Consider the following 18,527-nt stretch of genomic DNA (forward strand, 5'->3'; position numbering starts at 1 on the left):
TTACAACTGTAAAATTTCTGCTTATTCATATTTATTATATGATAATTTGAATTTCAAACCTTTCCTTTGTTCAAAGAATTTTAAAAATAGCAATCATAATTTGAGTTGCTTCCCTTTCTATAGGAAGTTTTTCCTCTAATCACACAATATTACTAGTGTTAACTACCTTTAATACAAACGTTAACATTATTTTTTTATACTTTTGAAATTAGAAATACAGAAATCTATATTACTTGTTATAGAGAATATTTTCACAGTTTAGGTTAAAAAAAAAAATTCACAAAAACAAACAGTTTATATGGTTTACTTTTATAAATTTTGACTTGGATGGAGGGTTGTCTCATTGGCACTCATACCACATCTTCTTATATCTATAGACATTAATTAAAAGAACCTTTATACTTACAACTCTGCTTTCCATTCCTCCATAAGTATTCCACCTCTTGATTGGTGTACCTTTTCTTGCATGTTGTTTATGCCAATTGAGTTCCGTCTCGCGTCTAGCAATATCTGCTTGTAACAGCAAATTGTTAGCTTCCTGTAGCAACAACTGGCGCTTCATTGACACTATTTCTTTGTTTCTTTCAAGTTGACTCAAACGAAGATTTGTTAACTAGAAATATAAAATCATCTTCTATAGACTATGAAATGAAATCTGGATGCTAACAATGCATTGGAATATATTTGTTAATAAGATAAGATTTTTTTTTTTCATTTTGATTAGTGCATCTGAAGTATTTAACTAAAATTGTCAGATTTATTTATGAAAATTTAAGGATGATTTTTTAATTCTCCTTGAAATTTCTAGACAAAATAAATGTTCAGATCTGAAGTGAAATATCATATTCCTTTTTTTTTTTTAAATTGTTGAGAAAGGGCCTGATGTCTTATTTTTGAGGAAAACATCTTTTTTTTTAATAAAGTTAACAAAAAACTGTGCCTAGGAAAAATCCATATGCCATCCCCCCACAAAAGATAAATGATCATTGCTTAATTTGATGTTTCTTGAATACAATGATGCCCTTATAACATTCTCCCTTGACTGCAAGTAATTCAAATGAAGAAGATTGTCCAAATGAAAAAAAGTGCTATTTCTGGCTAATATTATATAATACCCTTAACAAATTAGTGACGTACGCATTGATATTGAAAAGCCCTTATTCAGATATAGATTTCAGTGGTCTGCTTATGTGTTATTCATTAATGTACTGTAAAGTAGTTGAAGAAAATATATGGCTTAATGCTGCAGATTTCACTGATATGATGATTTATTGATTGATTGTTGTTAAGTTAACACCGAGACTGATTATATAATGATAAAATTAACTTTCAGTACAGAATCAATATGGTCAATGTTTATTTTTTGCAGTAGGAAATAAATAATACAGCACAACCTATGTAGCAATAATCGTCATAACAGACCAATTTAAGTATTCTCCCTTGCATGTTTGAGGACTGAACATACAGATTTCATCATAACACAAAAGTTGTGAGACAATATAATAACTATTAGGATTTTTACATAATGTACATGTTAGTTTGAAATTTTGAAAACTACAATAAATAATTTTCATTTTAAAATCATAAATAATACTGTAGCGCTTTGTATACTTATGATTTTGCAGTAATATGCACTTGCTATTGAAGATAAATCTATTCCGTATATAAAGACATTTGCACCATAAGATGAGAACTCCTTTATACTTTTCATTCAATTAACTTGAACTATAGCATAGGTTCATATGGAACATTTGCTATCACAAGATTTTCATTTGACTATAGCATGTAAAAATGGTCTTTTTATGAAATAATTGCTTTATATGTAGAACAGAGCATTTCATGTCAAAACATAGTTACCATCAACATCATGGAATCAATGGCTTGATAATTCAATTTTGATAGTGATATATTTATTAACAATACTTTCAGTATTGTTTACGTCTGTAATCAAAACTCAATAATTTATATGCAATGTAGAAAGGATTGTTGAAGGTTCTTTTGATTTAATTACAACATTTCACCCTGCTTATGTACTTTCTTTTGAAGTCAGAAAAAGAATCAATGATTTCATGGTATTAATACATTTGTGTTGTTATTTTATATAACATTTTGTAATCAGGAAATACACTCTTTTATGAGATTTTATTTATTAAAAGTGAATTATTTACAAAAATAATGTAATTACTCTTTTGAAGCAACAGTAAAATTCTCCTATAACTGTTCAATAAAGGAACTTTCAGAAATTGAAAACTAGATCTGTGAATGAACTCACATACTATTAGTATATTACTAATATAAATAAATGGGGAAAGTGTCCATGGGACACAGATGATGCCCCTGCTTGCATATAACATTATAAAGGGACATAACTCAAGAACAGTAAAAGTTACACTACCCAAATTCGTATTTGATCTGAGTTTTGTGGTATTAAGCATTGTGTATAAGTTTCATAACATTTGGTTGAGGCAAACTTAAGTTAGAGAACGAAAACGAAAAATTCAGCAATTTTTCCAATTGTAAAGGGGCATAACTATAGAACGGTAAAAGTAACGCCAACAAAATTGCTACTTGATCTGTGTTTTGTGGTAATAAGCATTGTCTATAAGTTTCATAACATTTGGTTGAGGCAAACTAAAGTTAGAGAACGGAAACAAATTTCAGGACGTACAGACGGACAAGGATAAAAATTAATGCCCCCTCGGCGGGGGCATAATAAGATGTGGTATGAATGCCAATGAGACAACCATCCACTAGAGACAAAAGGACGAGGATGTAAACATCTATAGGGCATTCTACAGCCTTCAACAATGAGCAAAACCCGATAATGTATAATGAGCTATAAAAGGCCTGGCATGACAGAAAGACAGAGAGACGGAGGGACAGAAAGGCAACAGGGGCATTAACAATAAACAAGAATGCATAGGTAGCAGTGCTAAGCATATCCCCACTTGTAATTAAAAGTATTTATAAACAGGAAGAAGGCGTCTGACATATCCCAAATGCAATAACATTTCACAACTCATCAAAAGTTATTCTGTTCAATAGTACTGCAGTAATGTGTGATGAAATATTTTTAAGTTCATTCAAAATATTGAAAAATTCAAAGTATCAACAAACAGGGATAACGTCTGACAGACCCGAAAATTGCGCACACATTACAACTCATCACTGTCAAGCTGATGACCAAGTATGAAGTTATTCTGTTCAGCAATACTTGAGAATGGGGTGACAGAAATATTTGTAAGACAGACAGATAAGGTTACATTTTTCTACCACTTTCTACAATACCAATACCAACCTGAACCTGTAACTGCATGGCTTGGCTGTACAACTTTTCAAAAGTATAAAGTGCTGACGATTTCTGTGTTAATTCCTCTGTAAATGGATAAAAAAAAGAGTTAATAAAATCTTATATATAACTTAAAAAAATGAAAGAATACAGTATTTTAATCTGAAATATTTCAATACAAATTAAAACAATTGTTTAATCTCTAGTGAACAAGCCAAAATAGGGAGATTATGTAGTTAATGATAATAAATTTCTGCCTTAAGGAAAAGCCATTATATGGAGATAATATTCTTGTTTCCTCAATATTTTTTTTCAAGAAATTTGTTGTGTCTTATTATGCTGAATTGAAATCATTAAACCAACTATGAACAACCTTTACAGCTCTTTCACCATTTCTTCCAGATGCTTTCATCAGTGAAAATACATGTATTTAGGGGACAACCATTTGATAATGTTCTCATTAACTTCAAAGTTTCATGAAATCCTGTTCAGAGGAGTAGTGCTGACAAACTGTTGCAGTAGTATATTATGGCCAATATTCTAAATTCAAAGGGTCATAACTCCTAAAAAAAAATAATTAAAGCCCAATTTCCTGTTGATATGCACATCTACATAGTATGTCCTTTTTATCTTCAATGTTTCGTGAAATTCTGTTGTGTTGTGTTGTTATGAACAACAGGGCTGACGGACGGACTGACAGACGGACGGGTCAAAAACATTATACTCTATGCAACTTTGTTTAGTGGAGCATAATAAATGGCCAACAGTAATACATAATACATATATCATCAACAGGCCTATAACACAGATAAAAATGAATTATTAAAATAAAATCCAATGACAGATTTTATTTTGCGAAAAAAAATTTCGCCAAACCTGTTTGTGAAGCTTTATACAACATCAATCTCATTTTTTCTAAAAGTTCTACCAAACGTGTGGTGACCTTTTCTTCTCCTTCAATACTCTGCCATTTACACATCTGAAAAAAAATATTACAATTAGAATTTATAAGAATAACTAGAAGATACACCTTTTTAAGCTAATAGTTTTCATTGAAAACATAAACTTTCAGAATGTTCACTTTTTTTCTTGTTTTTTTCTTTCTTTTTTTTTTAAAATCTTTTTCAAAGTAATATGTCAGCCTTTGACAATAAAGCAGGAACCATGAATTGTTTGTCAATATTGATGAGATTTGTGATTTCTAGTCCAGGTACTTAATCTATGCTAAAGAAATTCATTTTATCTAGCAAACATAAAGTACCAGGGAAGATAAAATCAGACATTACACCATTCTTTTTTTTTAACGTCTGTGTTCTCGTGTTTTTGAACAACAGAAATGAATCTATGACAGTAAATAGAAATTCTACTCGGAAAGGTTGTAGAATATTTAAGCTTCAAATCTTAACAAATAACAGATCATAATTCAATTTTTCTTGTCATATAAAATGTGTCATTTCAAAATTTGGTGAAGCGTAAAATATTGCAACTAGGAGTGAAAATCCTGTATTGCTTTTTGGCCCGGTCCAACACAGCTTTTTCCCTGAATTGGACTGGACAGAAAAGCAATATTAACTCATGATTCATATCATCAGTGTGATGTCATCAGTATTGCAGATGCTGATTTTACCATATTAGGGTTGATTTGCTCATATCATTTTATAATATAGAGAAGAATTGTAGCAATGAATTATCACTAATATTCAACCATATGTCTTAAAGATATGAATGCAAGTTCATATTTTAATCTTGATAAAGTATGATCCATTCTACTTGCCATTTTCCCTAAAAGTACATGCAAGTCACTTGTAGTTATGAATTTGACTGTTGTGGAATTTGCACCTACATTTAAACCTGCTACATAAGGTCAACTGTATTAAGCGAAAACTTGTCTTGTCATGTCATCCTCTCCTACAGTGATAATATCTATGGATTTTGAACCTGAATTCAAAGGTCACCTCTCTTATAAGTCAGGTTTTCTTGTCAGTAGAGTGACCTTTATACACAAGTTTGACTAATTTAAATTGAACTTACGGCAGCACTTTCCATTTTTTGAGCTAAGTTGTCACCAAAACTCTGCAGCTCATGGATTTTAGATTCAAGCTCTGCAAGTTTGCTACTCATTTCTTGTGTTAATTTTGGCACCTGGACAGAGGTTCCACCTGCAAGAATTTCTTTCTTATATTGGTCTGTAGAAAGACACACATTTAAGAAACTATTAGTATATTAGTAAGGTGTTATAAAATAATGGTGCATCAAAAGTAAAAATATCAAGAATAAAAAGAGAATTTTAGCATAAAAAAGCAGATATATACAAAAATAGTGCAATTTCTAAGCTTGGTAAGTTGTGTTAGTAGTTAAAAGAATAAATAATGAAAAGCAAATAAAAAATAATATTCTAATCATCAATATTATTTCACATTCACAAGCAGCAAAACATTATAACAAACTGTTGTCACAGAGAAATGTCTCTTCTATATGTAATTTGATAGTAAAATATAAATACCGAAATTAAAATGGCAATACTTTGTAACCTGTTAGCTATGCAAAACATTCAGTCAATGAACCAGTACTGAAGGTGCAGGGTCAAATAATCTCTATAGAAAAGAGATATTCAAGTGTTAATACAAAATATATTACACAGTTCCCCTTTAATTGACCTAATCGTAACTTTAACATGTACCAAAAAAATATGCAAAAGTTCCAAATTCAAAAGTCCATGAATGAAGGGGCGGGGTAAAAGGATCTCCATTGATATGAGATGTGCAAATGCAAATACAACTGCTCACCTAAACATTAATGACTTACCTTAAGTGATTCCCCTTAAACTGACAGTTTACTGGCCTAATCACAGACTTTAACAATTATTATAAATTAAACAAAAGTTTTGGTCAATAGGTGGGCACAGCCAAATAATCTCCTTTAAAATGAGATGTGCCAATGCTAATACAGCTGCATACCAAATATCACTAACTTACCATTAGTTGTTTCCATTAAACTAACCTAATCACAAACATTAACATATTATTGATGCCAATGCTAATGATACAGCAAAGGGCACCTTCTTCAAGACAAAAACAAAGTTTTATATTCCAGAAACTTATTATTCTAACACTCTCCCTAAATGAAACAATGAAACCAATCAATTAGAAATTGATTAATATATTTCATTTTTACAGAATTACAAAATACAAATAAATTACTAGTAACACCAAAATGAGAAATGATATGAACCTTAAACTTACACACTTACTAAGAGCTTAAACTCTAGATTGATTGATTGATTATTGGTTGCTTAACGTCCAGTGGTTAAGCTCTAGAACACTTAGTCTGAAAATATTTCAATCTATCCTAATAGGTGATAGATTGCTTTAACTTTGTGAAGTTGCCGTTTCAGTTATTCGAGTTACCTTTCTTTATACAGTTTCTTTATAATGTAGGTTTGCGATTTTCTGAAAATCAAACTACGCTTCTCGAAAAAGGGTCATGTGGCCTAGCGGACCAATTTCGTTTGGGATATCAGTGTATTGTCTGCATTGGCGTTCAGAGATTTAAAGAAGAATAGGCAGACATTTTTTGTCAGAGAAAATTCTGGGTTTTGTATTAATATATTTCTATGTAATGTAAGATTGACAATTTCCCAGAATGACTAACCTATTTCTTTGGAATGTTGAACTCTAGCACTATTAACTTTGTCATTGAGATCTTGGACTTCCTCTTGCAGAGCTTCATATTCTAGTTCTTTGGCATGTAGTTCTTCTACTAATGATGCATTGGCTGTTTCCAAACTTAAAAAAATATATAATATTTACAGTAAGACATGATCACAGAAACTTTCTCTGGGTTGTTAATTAGCTGCTTGTTTTGAAATTTGATAAATTATATGTGCAGGGTTTGATAACAATTATTTCTGGTAAACATGCAGGATAAAGGTGTGAGATTAAAAAATCAAAGCACTGTAAGCGCTGTAGGCAGTTAACCAAAAACCAAGGCAAACATAATTATGAAAACTGTGGCTATGTTGCTTCATTTTTTTTAAGATTTAAAAGAACAAACATTAAACATTCATATATTGTGCATTTATGTTCATTTAATGAATTAATTATTAAGGCAAATAATTCATATTTTATCAAGGTTTTCAAAAGCAACGCATATATCAAGTATATTTTTAATGGTCATGTGTCTGCAGTGGTACAAGTTCGAAATGATTGCAGTTGTTCTAGTTGATAGTTAACGTTGGTATTAGTTGACTGTTAGTAGTTCAAGTTGACTTAGTACGAGCTTGTAATAGTATGCATGGACTTGCTTCCCTGGAAAGAAAACTGAGTTTGTGTTCTACAGTGCAAAAGTTATGAGACACAAATCAGACAAATGTTTACTACTACGGGGATCAAAGGTGAGGTCTGACTGACCTGCCCATAGTAAATGTAAATGACCCCCGCCTTCACCCCAAGTCCATGATGTCTAAGTTTGGAATAAAATGACAGGTGATTATAATAAAGTTGGTCAAACACTCTTGGGCTTGAAAGATATGTTTTCTTTAAAATGAGCCATATTAAAATGAAATTTTTTATAGAACCAGAAATTATTCAAAATATAATTAAGGTAAATTCTTTAAACCTGCTCATTTTTTGCATCAATAAAATTTTATAATAAACAAGAAATAATTGTAACAGAATGCTGTTACGAAGTCTCCCAAACAAAGCTGCCATAATTATTCATTCCCATGGTCGCCTGACATTGGGCAAAGTCTAGTACACATTGATTAGGTCTAGTAAAGTGATATGCATATGTGATGCCTATGAGATTGACCTTGTATGTCATTCAAATCTGTTTGAAATGACGAACAGGAATGAATATGGTTTAGGAGTTGGTATCTCAAACTTTTACAAGTTCTTAAAACACACACAAGAGGGGATGGGGTGACCTTAGAGACTAACCCTATGTTTCATTTGATTTTTTATGTTGTCCCATACATGAATATATATATGGTTTAGGGGTGGGGATCTCGTCCGTTATCAAGTTTTCAAACAGGAGGGGGTGGGGTGACCCCAGTGACTTCCCCTATTTTTCATTTGATTTGTTATATTGCCAAATACATGAGTATATATGGTTTAGGGGTGGGGATCTCATCTGTTTCCAAGTTATCAAACAGGAGGGGGTAGGGTGAACCTTAGGACTCTCCCTATATTTCATTTGATAAGTTCTGCTGTCCCATACATGAATATATATGGTTTAATTAAGAGGTCGGGATCTCGACTGTTTCCAAGTTCTCAAACAGGAGGGGTCGGGTGACTGCAGGGACTCCCCTATATTTCATTTGATTTGTTATATAGTCCCATACATGAGTATATATGGTTTCGGGGTGAGGATCTCGACCGTTTCCAAGTTCTCAAACAGGATGGTTTACAGTGACCATAGGAGCTGCCCCTATATTTCATTTGATTTGTTATATTGTCCCATACATGAATATATATGGTTTAGGGTGGGGATCTCGACCGTTTTCAAATTCTCAAACAGGAAGGGGTAGAGTGGCCCCAAGCACTCAACCTATATTTCATATGATTTGTTATATTGTCCCATACATCAATATATATGGTTAAGGGGTGGATCTCGACCGTTTCCAAGTTCTCAAACAGGAGGGGTGGGGTGACCCCCAAGGACTCCCCCTATATTTCATTTCATTTGTTATATTGTCACATACATGAATATGTATGGTTTATGGGATCATTATTTTTTTGTATGCTCCAATGAACAAATTATGTCTTTAAGAGAAAGATATATACCTACATATTACACACAAAATCCTTCCCAATTGAAACTTACTGGTCTATTATCACACTGTAACGTGCCACTGCTAACAAAAGTGTGCATGTTTCTAAGACATATTGAAAAAATATTTTCATAATACAAAGCATGTTACAATAACTTCATATCCACGTTGCAATTAAGAATTTTGCAAACAAATCAACCAACTATGGTTTATTTCAATTTTATTGTATGATATCACTTATTTATTTGTTGTGTGTCTTGCTTGTAAATGTATAAGTATATATGTAATTGTTAATGTATAATTGTTATCCTCTTGTAGCACCATACGTGTGCTTAAGTTTAAATAAATTGTCTTGTCTTGTCTTGTCTTGGGATCTTGACCGTTTCCAAATTCTCAAACAGGAGGGGTGGGGTGACCGCAGGGACTCCCTCTATATTTCATTTGATTTATTATATTGTCCCATACATGAATATATTTGGTTATGGGGTGGGGATCTCGACCATTTCAAAGTTCCAAAACAGGAGGGTTGGGGTGACCCCAGGGACTCCCCTGTATTTCATTTGATTAGTTATATTGTCCCATACATGAATATATATGGTTTAGGGGTGGGGATCTCGACTGTTTCCAAGTTCTCAAACAGGAGGGGGGGAGTAACCCTAGGGACTTCCCCCTATATTTCATTTGATTAGTTATATAGTCCCATACATGAATATATATCATGTATATGGTTTAGGGGTGGGGATCTCATCCGTTTCAAAGTTATCAAACAGGAGGGGGTAGAGTGACCCAAAGGATTCCACCTATATATCATATGAATTGCTTACATTCAGGTATCATATAATCTAGTTGCACTATTTGCGAAAACAAAGTAAGAAACTTCCAGCTATGTTAACTGACCCTTCAAAATTGAGAAAAAAATTGCAGTAATATGTTTATACTTTAAAAGCATCTTACATGCATTATCAACATTTATCACTGATAAAGAAGATTTATACTGTCACCAGGAACATATATGTTGTTAGATATACTGTTCCCAGCTGTCACATTGTATTGGATTTTGACATTAAAATTTGTCAAAAAGTAATTTTGAGTTTCTGTATCAAATATTTTTTGCTTTTTCTTTCTTTTACATATATCTTTTGGTTTCCATTTCTAGTGTTTATATTTATTTACCATGCATAGATGTATTTTGTCACCTGCCTGAAATTTTATTTGTAGTTGATCTCCAAAACCCGGAATTACCCTTATCCGCTTCCGGAATCGGACCCGATATTGTAATTGTCTACACGGCATCCATTGTTTTTCAATGTTGTTTTTGTCAGTCAGATACGATTTTACTCGAATTTACACATTACTTGTAGGCGATTATCTGCATAAAGCTAGCGGTTGAACAAAATGAACATCGCTGTCATGAATAATAAAGATGAAAATACGTTTTGAGATCGTTTATTTAGAGACTTTGGTAAAAAGGTTTGCAAAGTTATTTTTAATTTTCTTTCAAGTGAAAGGTCCGTCGGGCGTAGCTAGTAACCAAGTCGAGAGTCCGATTGCAAAAGTGGAAGGTCGCGGACCTCGGACCACCGCTAATTTGAACCCCTGCCTCCAAATCGAAAAGATACGAAAATTTCGTCTTCTAATTTGAAATTGCCGCCAACAGCATGAACAGTGGAACTTATTAATAGACTACTGACGTAGTTGTAACACGTATTGACGACAAACAATATTCCTACGACTTTTGCCATTTGGGAAATCTAAACTACTTGTCTTTAAAGATTTTCGGCGATTAAATATTTCATACAATTGTTCTTTGACATCTTTGCCAAAAGCACAGGGGATAATAAACTACATAAGGATTCCTAATGTGCTCTACTTCCTATGTGCAACTTCAAAACTTTTGGGTGGTTCGACGATCATTTAAGGTTTTTTCTGGTCATATTTTTGTAATCCAGAATTAAAAGTATGAAAAAACTATTCAATTAGTTATAAATAACATTATATCCAGCTAGATAATAACAATGGCACGTATTTCAGCATTTATTGGGTAGAACACAAATCTAGGGTGCTCGCATAAGGCAGCTTAACTGCCTAAAAAACTATATATAAGGCCATTACAGATGTATGGATTACTCTATACCAAAATTTAAATAACTGGGAAAAGATTTTAATTTTTTTATGAATTCAACGCACAACTTGAGTTCTGTGTTTTATGTGGAGATAGAGAAAATTACATTTCACATACTGAGAGCAATGCGTAAAATTATTTCAAATTGTTTTTAAATGTTCTTTGTGGTTTAATTTGTTATCTCACATACAAATAAATATCTATATTCTTTTCATATATTACATTTAAGGTTAAAATGTTTTCCCGAATAGTTTCACATCTCTAATAAATCAATAAAAGAACAGAGTTCCAATGTCCCCTGTGTTGCACATATTTTATATGTTCTGTCCAAGGGCAATAACTAAAATAAAATTTTAAATTATCTTTAGAGAGTTGAAGACTTGAGAGCTATTTCTGATATATTTAATATTTCTAAGGGAAACTCATTAAAAAAATTTTATCGGCACTTATTTTTGAAATTGTCCAAGACATTGCTGTTATGTACCTTTGATATGAATTTGATAAAAATCTGGCAAAAATTATATATGTGAGAGCACTTACAATGCAAATTTCCATATAATTTATATTTCTAAGGGACATAATTCTTTTAAAAATGGTTGATCTGCACTGATTTTCAAACTTGTCAGACATTGCTGATATAAACCTACAATATTTATAGTTTCATAAAAAGCTGGCAAGAATTGTACACATGAGAGCGCTAACAAAGCAATTTTCCATATAATCAATGTTTCAAAGGGGCATAACTCTTTTAAAAAATAGTTGATCGGCACTGATTTTCGAACTCCTCCGAGACATTGCTGATATACACCTACAATAAAAGTTTCATAAAAATCTGGCAAAAATTGTACACATGAGAGAGCTTACGATGCAATTTTCCATATAATTAATGTTTCAAAGGGACATAAAGCTTTTAAAAATAGTTGATCAGCACTGTTTTTCGATCTTGTCCGAAACATTGCAGATATAAATCTATGATATAAGTTTTTTTATAAAAATCTGGCAAGAAATGTACATGTGAGAGCGCTAACAAGACCGGACGGACGGATGGACAGATGGATGGACCCCCGGTATTTCTATGTCCCCCACAACGCCTGGACAAAGAGGCGGACAAAGATTGACAGAACAGGTTAGCAGAACTTGTTACCTTTTAATATTGTTTTCTGTCATACTCTCCATAGTAATGGAGGTATTATCATCAAAACTAGCATCTGATGACCTGCCACCAGGTGAGGTCTCCTCTGGGGAATCAAAACAAGGCTGTAAGGACAAAGGGGGTGGTTTCTGACCTTTGACCTTGGGTTCATTCCATGCCATTTCTTCATCACTGTCCTTCTGTCCAGAATAGTCCGCTTGCTGTAAATGATCTGCTTGTCGAAGCTGTGATTCATAGTATGTTGCCATAGAAACAGAAGAAATCCCTTTACGCATTTCCCATTCATGTAATTTTCTGGCAAAGTCAGTAGTCACTTTGTATTCAGCAAGGGGAGCTAAAATTGGGCTTTTGACTTTTGAATCCATATCTGGTTGACTCAAACGACCTTTCATTTTTTCTATTCTTGCCTCCCTTTCTAAAGCTCTCAATCTTTCTTTTTCAATCTTCATTTTTTCTTTTTCTAATTTTTGTTGTTCTATTTCCACACGTCGCATTTCTCTTCCTCTCATTTTGCCAAGTTTTTCTCTGTCTTTCTCAACTTTGGACTTTCTGGATTTTTGTCGATCTTCTTTTTTTATCAGTCTTCCGCCACTATCTTTGCGATCAAGTGTTGGGCTAGTACCATCCTTCTTATACTTCCGCCTTTCCCATTCTTCCATTTTTCGGGAAAAACTATCTGTCAACTTTTTTTGCATGTCATCTACATTGATTGATTGTAATGAGATCTCAAGTGGAGTAGAGGTCCCATCAGGTGACACATCACGTGATCCTGGGAGATCAGTTTCTGATTTTTCCTCTAAAAACAATTTCTTGGATGAGGTGGCTACAAAGCAAAGATATTAGGATTTAAAATACTACATGACTGGTTATAAAATTGACTTTTACCATTATGAATATAAATTAGGCAGTTTTAATCAATAATGATTACCAAGTATTGCTTGATTATAATACTTCACATAGTATCATACAGAGTCTTACATAACATGAGTACTGCAAATTGAATTTGTAACAGAATCAACCAAAGCAAACATTAATTCAAAGACCATTTATCTTCTTTCTTAATCTGCCTTCAAGCTAATCAGCAATTTCCCATACTCCAAAGAGGAAAGCTGTCATTTCAGAACAATACAATTATGACAACTTAATAAACTTTCTAAATATGCTATGATAAATCAAACCAGTATTTTACTGTAAATGAAAGGAAACATTTATATCTTATTTTCTGAAATGTCATTGATCCATAATGAGTGGTCCCCCTAATTAAACTGACCTAATCACAAACTTTAACAAATTGTTGATGCCACCAGAAACAGCAAACCTAAGTCTCCCTTTTTGACTCTGTCAAGGTGAGAGAAGAATTTGCTGAAAAGGTCTTGACACATCAGATAGGTATACAAGCACAAACAGACCTTACAAAAGGACGAAAGTTTGTATTTGAAAGAGCACTCATGGAATGTGGTAATATTCTCATCTAACTGCATTTACATAAATATCAGAAAATATCATTTAGTTATCCAAATAATTATGTCACATTCAATAACCTACATGAATAAGTATGCATTTTACATTGTACATTTCATACATATTTACATTTAATGCTTTTGGATCTTTCCCAATCATCCATCTTCTTTTGAAATTCGGGAGAAACGGGTCCAAAACTATCAGATGAAAACACTCCATCACTAACATCACTGGAATCTGCTGAAAAAAAGTTTTTACAATGTTTTATTTTTGTTTTACAAAATAATGAATGAGCATAAATATCTTTGGAGGCCACAAGGAGCCTATATCTCTTAGCTTTTTTGTATAAAAGCCAAAATGTATTCTTCATTCTGACATAATTTTCTGCACCAAAACCGATATGGTCCGGTAACCGTAATTTAGACACATCATTCAATCATACATTTTCTATGTTCAGTGGACCGTGAAATTGGGGTCAAAACTCTAATTTGGCTTTAAAATTAGAAAGATCATATCATAGGGACCATGTGTACTATGTTTCAAGTTTCAAGTTGTTTGGACTTCAATTTCATCAAAAACAACTTGACCAAAAACTTTAACCTGAAGTGGGACAGACGGACGAACGGATGGATGAACAAAAGGATGGACGGACGCACAGACCAAAAAACCTAATGCCCCTCTACTATCGCAGGTGGGGCATAAAAAAATTCCATACAATTCAATGGAGACGTATTTGGCACCAATTTGCATTATACTAAATGCCTGCATGAATAATACTTGCCCAAACAATATTCCCTATATAACTTTAAAGCCTTGGAGGTGCACAATTGCATTATATGATTATGATTGTGAGAATGTTTCAATAAATTGTAATAAGGGAGGTTAAAAGAAGTTGCTGATACCAAATGAGTACATTTTTTTTTGTACCTTCAAATAAAGCAATGTCCATGATTTGCTAAGGAAAACCCCAAATCATTCTGATCATAAAACAAAATAGCAGATGCAAAGCACATCCTGTGAGTAAGATTCTGTGAATTTTTCACACAATCCTGTCAAGAGGTTCAGGGGCAGTTGTGAATACAAAAGTGGTACAAAAGGACAAAGGAATGGATTGTCACTGTCCAATTATTATATACTGCCAGCTCCAGAAAATTGGGGGTATAATAAAAGCAAATTAATACTCAGTATGCATCGAAACTACCTATTTTCTGCTTTTTCAAACTTTTTATCAGATCCTTATTTTTTCAGTTGGTTATAGAGGCATGAAAGCTTTTTTTTCTCAAAAACTTCTTCAATAATAAAAATTTGTTGGGTTGCTGTCTGACTGAATTTTATCTCATACCTCCTTTTTATAAATATATTGGTTGTATCTATGTGTTAAACTGTTATAAAATATGGTGCTTTTATGTATAAATTAATCCTGCAAGAAATCAAATTCTAATTTACTCAATCCTGCTAAATTAACATGTATATTTCTCCCATGCTAAGGGGGAATGAAAATTTCATAGGTGAGTTTCTCTCCCATTAAAATTCACTTAATAATTGGTGTTATAATGAAGTACAGGAATCATGACGATCAGGTGTAATATTTTTGCATAAATGGGATATGAATCAGCAGCCAAAATGGGCTATACTTTGGAGCTACTCAAGTTTGTCCCTAAAATGGACTAATGTGCTAAAATGTTGGTTGCTCTACATTGGTATATTGGTTTGAATTTTCAAGCCTTGTTCTTTCTCCTATGTTCTGGATCATCTTATTCATCTCATCATTTCATAAACACATTTTAGCCAATAAAACATTTACTAGTAAACTTAAATAAGCTTAAATTCTATTTTTAATTTTGTACCTTTCAACACTGCTGAAGGTGATCGTTTAGTCTTTAACTCTTCCCATTGTTGCATTTTCTTTGAAAATTCATCAGACATGCCACCTAAATCAAGATGAATGGAAATTAAATAACATGGTTTTTAATGACTTTTTTTTTAATACAAATGCATTTGATGGACAAGTTAGTAAAGAAGCATGGTTAAAAGAATTATTTCCCCCAAATGATTGAAATATTGATCAATTCCTATCCTAATCTAGTTAATAGCGCTGCTTTCATCAGTTAATCGTTACCAAAATAATTTTTTCTATAAGATTTCAATTCATCCTTAAGTGGAGAAATTTATCTGTGTTGTCACTAACATAATAATGGCGAACTTGGGGGAAATAAAATTTTATTTCGGGAAAATTGAATTAAGAGATGGTATCTACCGTAAGTAACTAGGAAAAGGTTCTAGATGAAAAGGTTGCAAAGTACAATATGTTTTCTTAACTTCTGCTTTCAGTTAAGGTTTCGAGTATATATAAATTGTTTTCTATAGTCAAAACTTGAAAAAAAATTCTATAATTTGTACATGTTAGATGATGTAAATACTATATCAGTGTATCGAGTATGATACAATATTTTGCCACTTAAAACAGCTGAATTTTAATCTCAAAACAAAAGGCTTGCTGTGCATTTAAATTATTCAAAGTTTGGAGAAATATCATATCAAATACGATGGTGGAATCTGTTTCTCTAATGATTTTTAAGGCAATTTGTAAAACTTTAATATTTCTTTTCAATGACCTGCAAAAATAAGTATTCTTTCTGCAAGATATGGCAAGGCATGGCCACCTTTTTCATCACAAGATGAGTAACAATAGGGGGAGGGGGGAACCTTATAAATAACACATGCTGTAATTGAAATTTGACCAATGAAAGCACTGAGTACAACCATACAAACATGTTGATTTTGAACAAAGAAAAAAATGATCAACAAATATGGGAACAATATACTGGCATTTTTCTATCTATAGTTTACAATTTGAAAATATATAGTTTCTAAAGAAAAGACAAAAAACAATGTACATTTCCAGCGAAAAAAACTGGAGGGCAGATGAATTTTGCACCAGATAAGATTGAATGTTTGGTAAGCATAAAATATATCATTCATATGGAAAAAATCATATTCAATTAATCATGGCATCAATCTATGTTTTATTAATAGAATCCTATAAAGATCCTTTTGAGATAACTTAAACTTTTTAATTCTATGGAAACAGTCATTTCCAAAGCTTAAAAGCAAATACTTAATAACACCTGATCAAGTAACAAATGCTAATCTTTCATTCTAAATACACTAGACATTATAAGCCATAGGATGAATATGTGAGTTGAAGGGACCAAACTCACTCCTTGACAATTGACATTTCAAAACTAATTTCACTTTAAAGAACAGTAAAAAATCATCACTGCACCTCAATTGTGCATTTCTAGTTTGTGATATGGACAACAGATATATAATCATCTTAGGATGTATCTGCATCCAATCTACAATGCCATTTAGAATGTGAATTGCCAATATATGTTCAATGCAGAATATCATCATCACGTTAAGTACTTTGAATCATATTGACATACAAAACAGTTATTACTTGAAGCCCACACATCTTTGCACTTTTTACTTTTTTACTGAATTATAAGTCTGATGAGCTTCATCAAAAAACAGAATTGATGAAAACAACGTTAATCTAGTTTACTGCCACAGACTATTATATTCTATTTACAGTTATATTAAAATGGCAAGGTCAAGAGGTTCATAAATACTGGTTTTTGGTCTACTTCAGAGATATACAAATTATCCAAGAGTGTACATGGCCCATTGGGCCAAAATCAGGAAAGCAGAACTTAACTTTAAAAGGCATGAATTTTTCTTTTTCACTTTTAGCCACTTTTCTAATGCCACAAGCACAATTCAAGTCAATTCCTTTTCTGTAGAGCAATGCATTTTACAAATTTGGCTGATAAAGAAAATGGAGTTATTCCATTTTCATTAATAATTTCTGTTCTAAATAATATCTTGTTTATTCTCCAAACTACTCGATTTAACACTCTATATCTGTTGTAACAAACTGCACAATATTACGTAGTACACCCAACATTCTGTACAGAATTTGGCACCTAGCTCTCACCACAAAAAGATTAACTATTAAGTCACGATTATACATACAAGAAACATTATTTTCTCTTTTTCTCTGTATTTTACATCATAATTTGCACATATGATATATTTTTGCATAAGTATGATTCATTTTGTGTCACACAATTTCTGTCTTACAATAATCACATAATATAGAACATCCATTAATATAAAATATAAAAGATAAACTGCATGTAATACAAATTTTCTATTTTCATACAACTGCAACAAACCTTGGAATATTCATAAGGGTTTTTCTTACATCAATATGCATCACTGATTACCATAGTAAATGAAAACAGGACTACATTAAGAAAAAAAAAAGACTTTTCATGATAAAAGAATGTAAATCTTTGAAGTAATTTGAAAACAACATGCATGTAAAAACTTATACAAATACAGATCCACTTCAATCGTATCCACCTCCTTTCGGTTTCATTTACGTACATATATCTGTAGTTAAAATATCATTCAAATGTGGTGAAAATTACTGTCATATTAAGGATTGGAGATATAAATAACATTCTGAACTAAATCTGCAATCTTATAGTTATAAACTAAATGATTTCCGGGAAACAATCTCTATCTCAAAGTTAAGTTACCTTCTTCTATACAGTTTCAAAAACATTTAGACAAGCACTTGATTTCATAGGGGAAAATAAACATTAAAATTAAACAAGTCAGAATTTTAAAGAACTTCCTCCATTATCTATGATTTCATATT

General features: G+C 32.2%; 1 protein-coding gene across 7 annotated transcripts in view; it reads right to left on the reverse strand.

Moving 5' to 3' along the window:
- Positions 1–18,527, reverse strand: part of LOC127707483 (uncharacterized) — an 87,967-nt gene that overhangs the window by 9,560 nt on the left and 59,880 nt on the right. For 6 of the 7 annotated variants that reach the window (XM_052212053.1, XM_052212058.1, XM_052212052.1 and 3 more), the window contains 8 exons: positions 15,643–15,726; positions 13,925–14,035; positions 12,326–13,157; positions 6,941–7,074; positions 5,321–5,448; positions 4,166–4,268; positions 3,299–3,375; positions 407–613 (listed from right to left, as the gene is read on the reverse strand). In XM_052212053.1, the coding sequence (XP_052068013.1) occupies positions 407–613; positions 3,299–3,375; positions 4,166–4,268; positions 5,321–5,448; positions 6,941–7,074; positions 12,326–13,157; positions 13,925–14,035; positions 15,643–15,726 (1,676 nt within the window). The remainder of the gene's footprint in view (positions 1–406; positions 614–3,298; positions 3,376–4,165; positions 4,269–5,320; positions 5,449–6,940; positions 7,075–12,325; positions 13,158–13,924; positions 14,036–15,642; positions 15,727–18,527) is intronic. The other variant, XM_052212057.1, reaches the window with a different exon arrangement.

This window comes from Mytilus californianus, unplaced genomic scaffold (genome assembly GCF_021869535.1).
Source record: "Mytilus californianus isolate M0D057914Y unplaced genomic scaffold, xbMytCali1.0.p SCAF_7, whole genome shotgun sequence".
Classification (NCBI taxonomy): domain Eukaryota; kingdom Metazoa; phylum Mollusca; class Bivalvia; order Mytilida; family Mytilidae; genus Mytilus; species Mytilus californianus.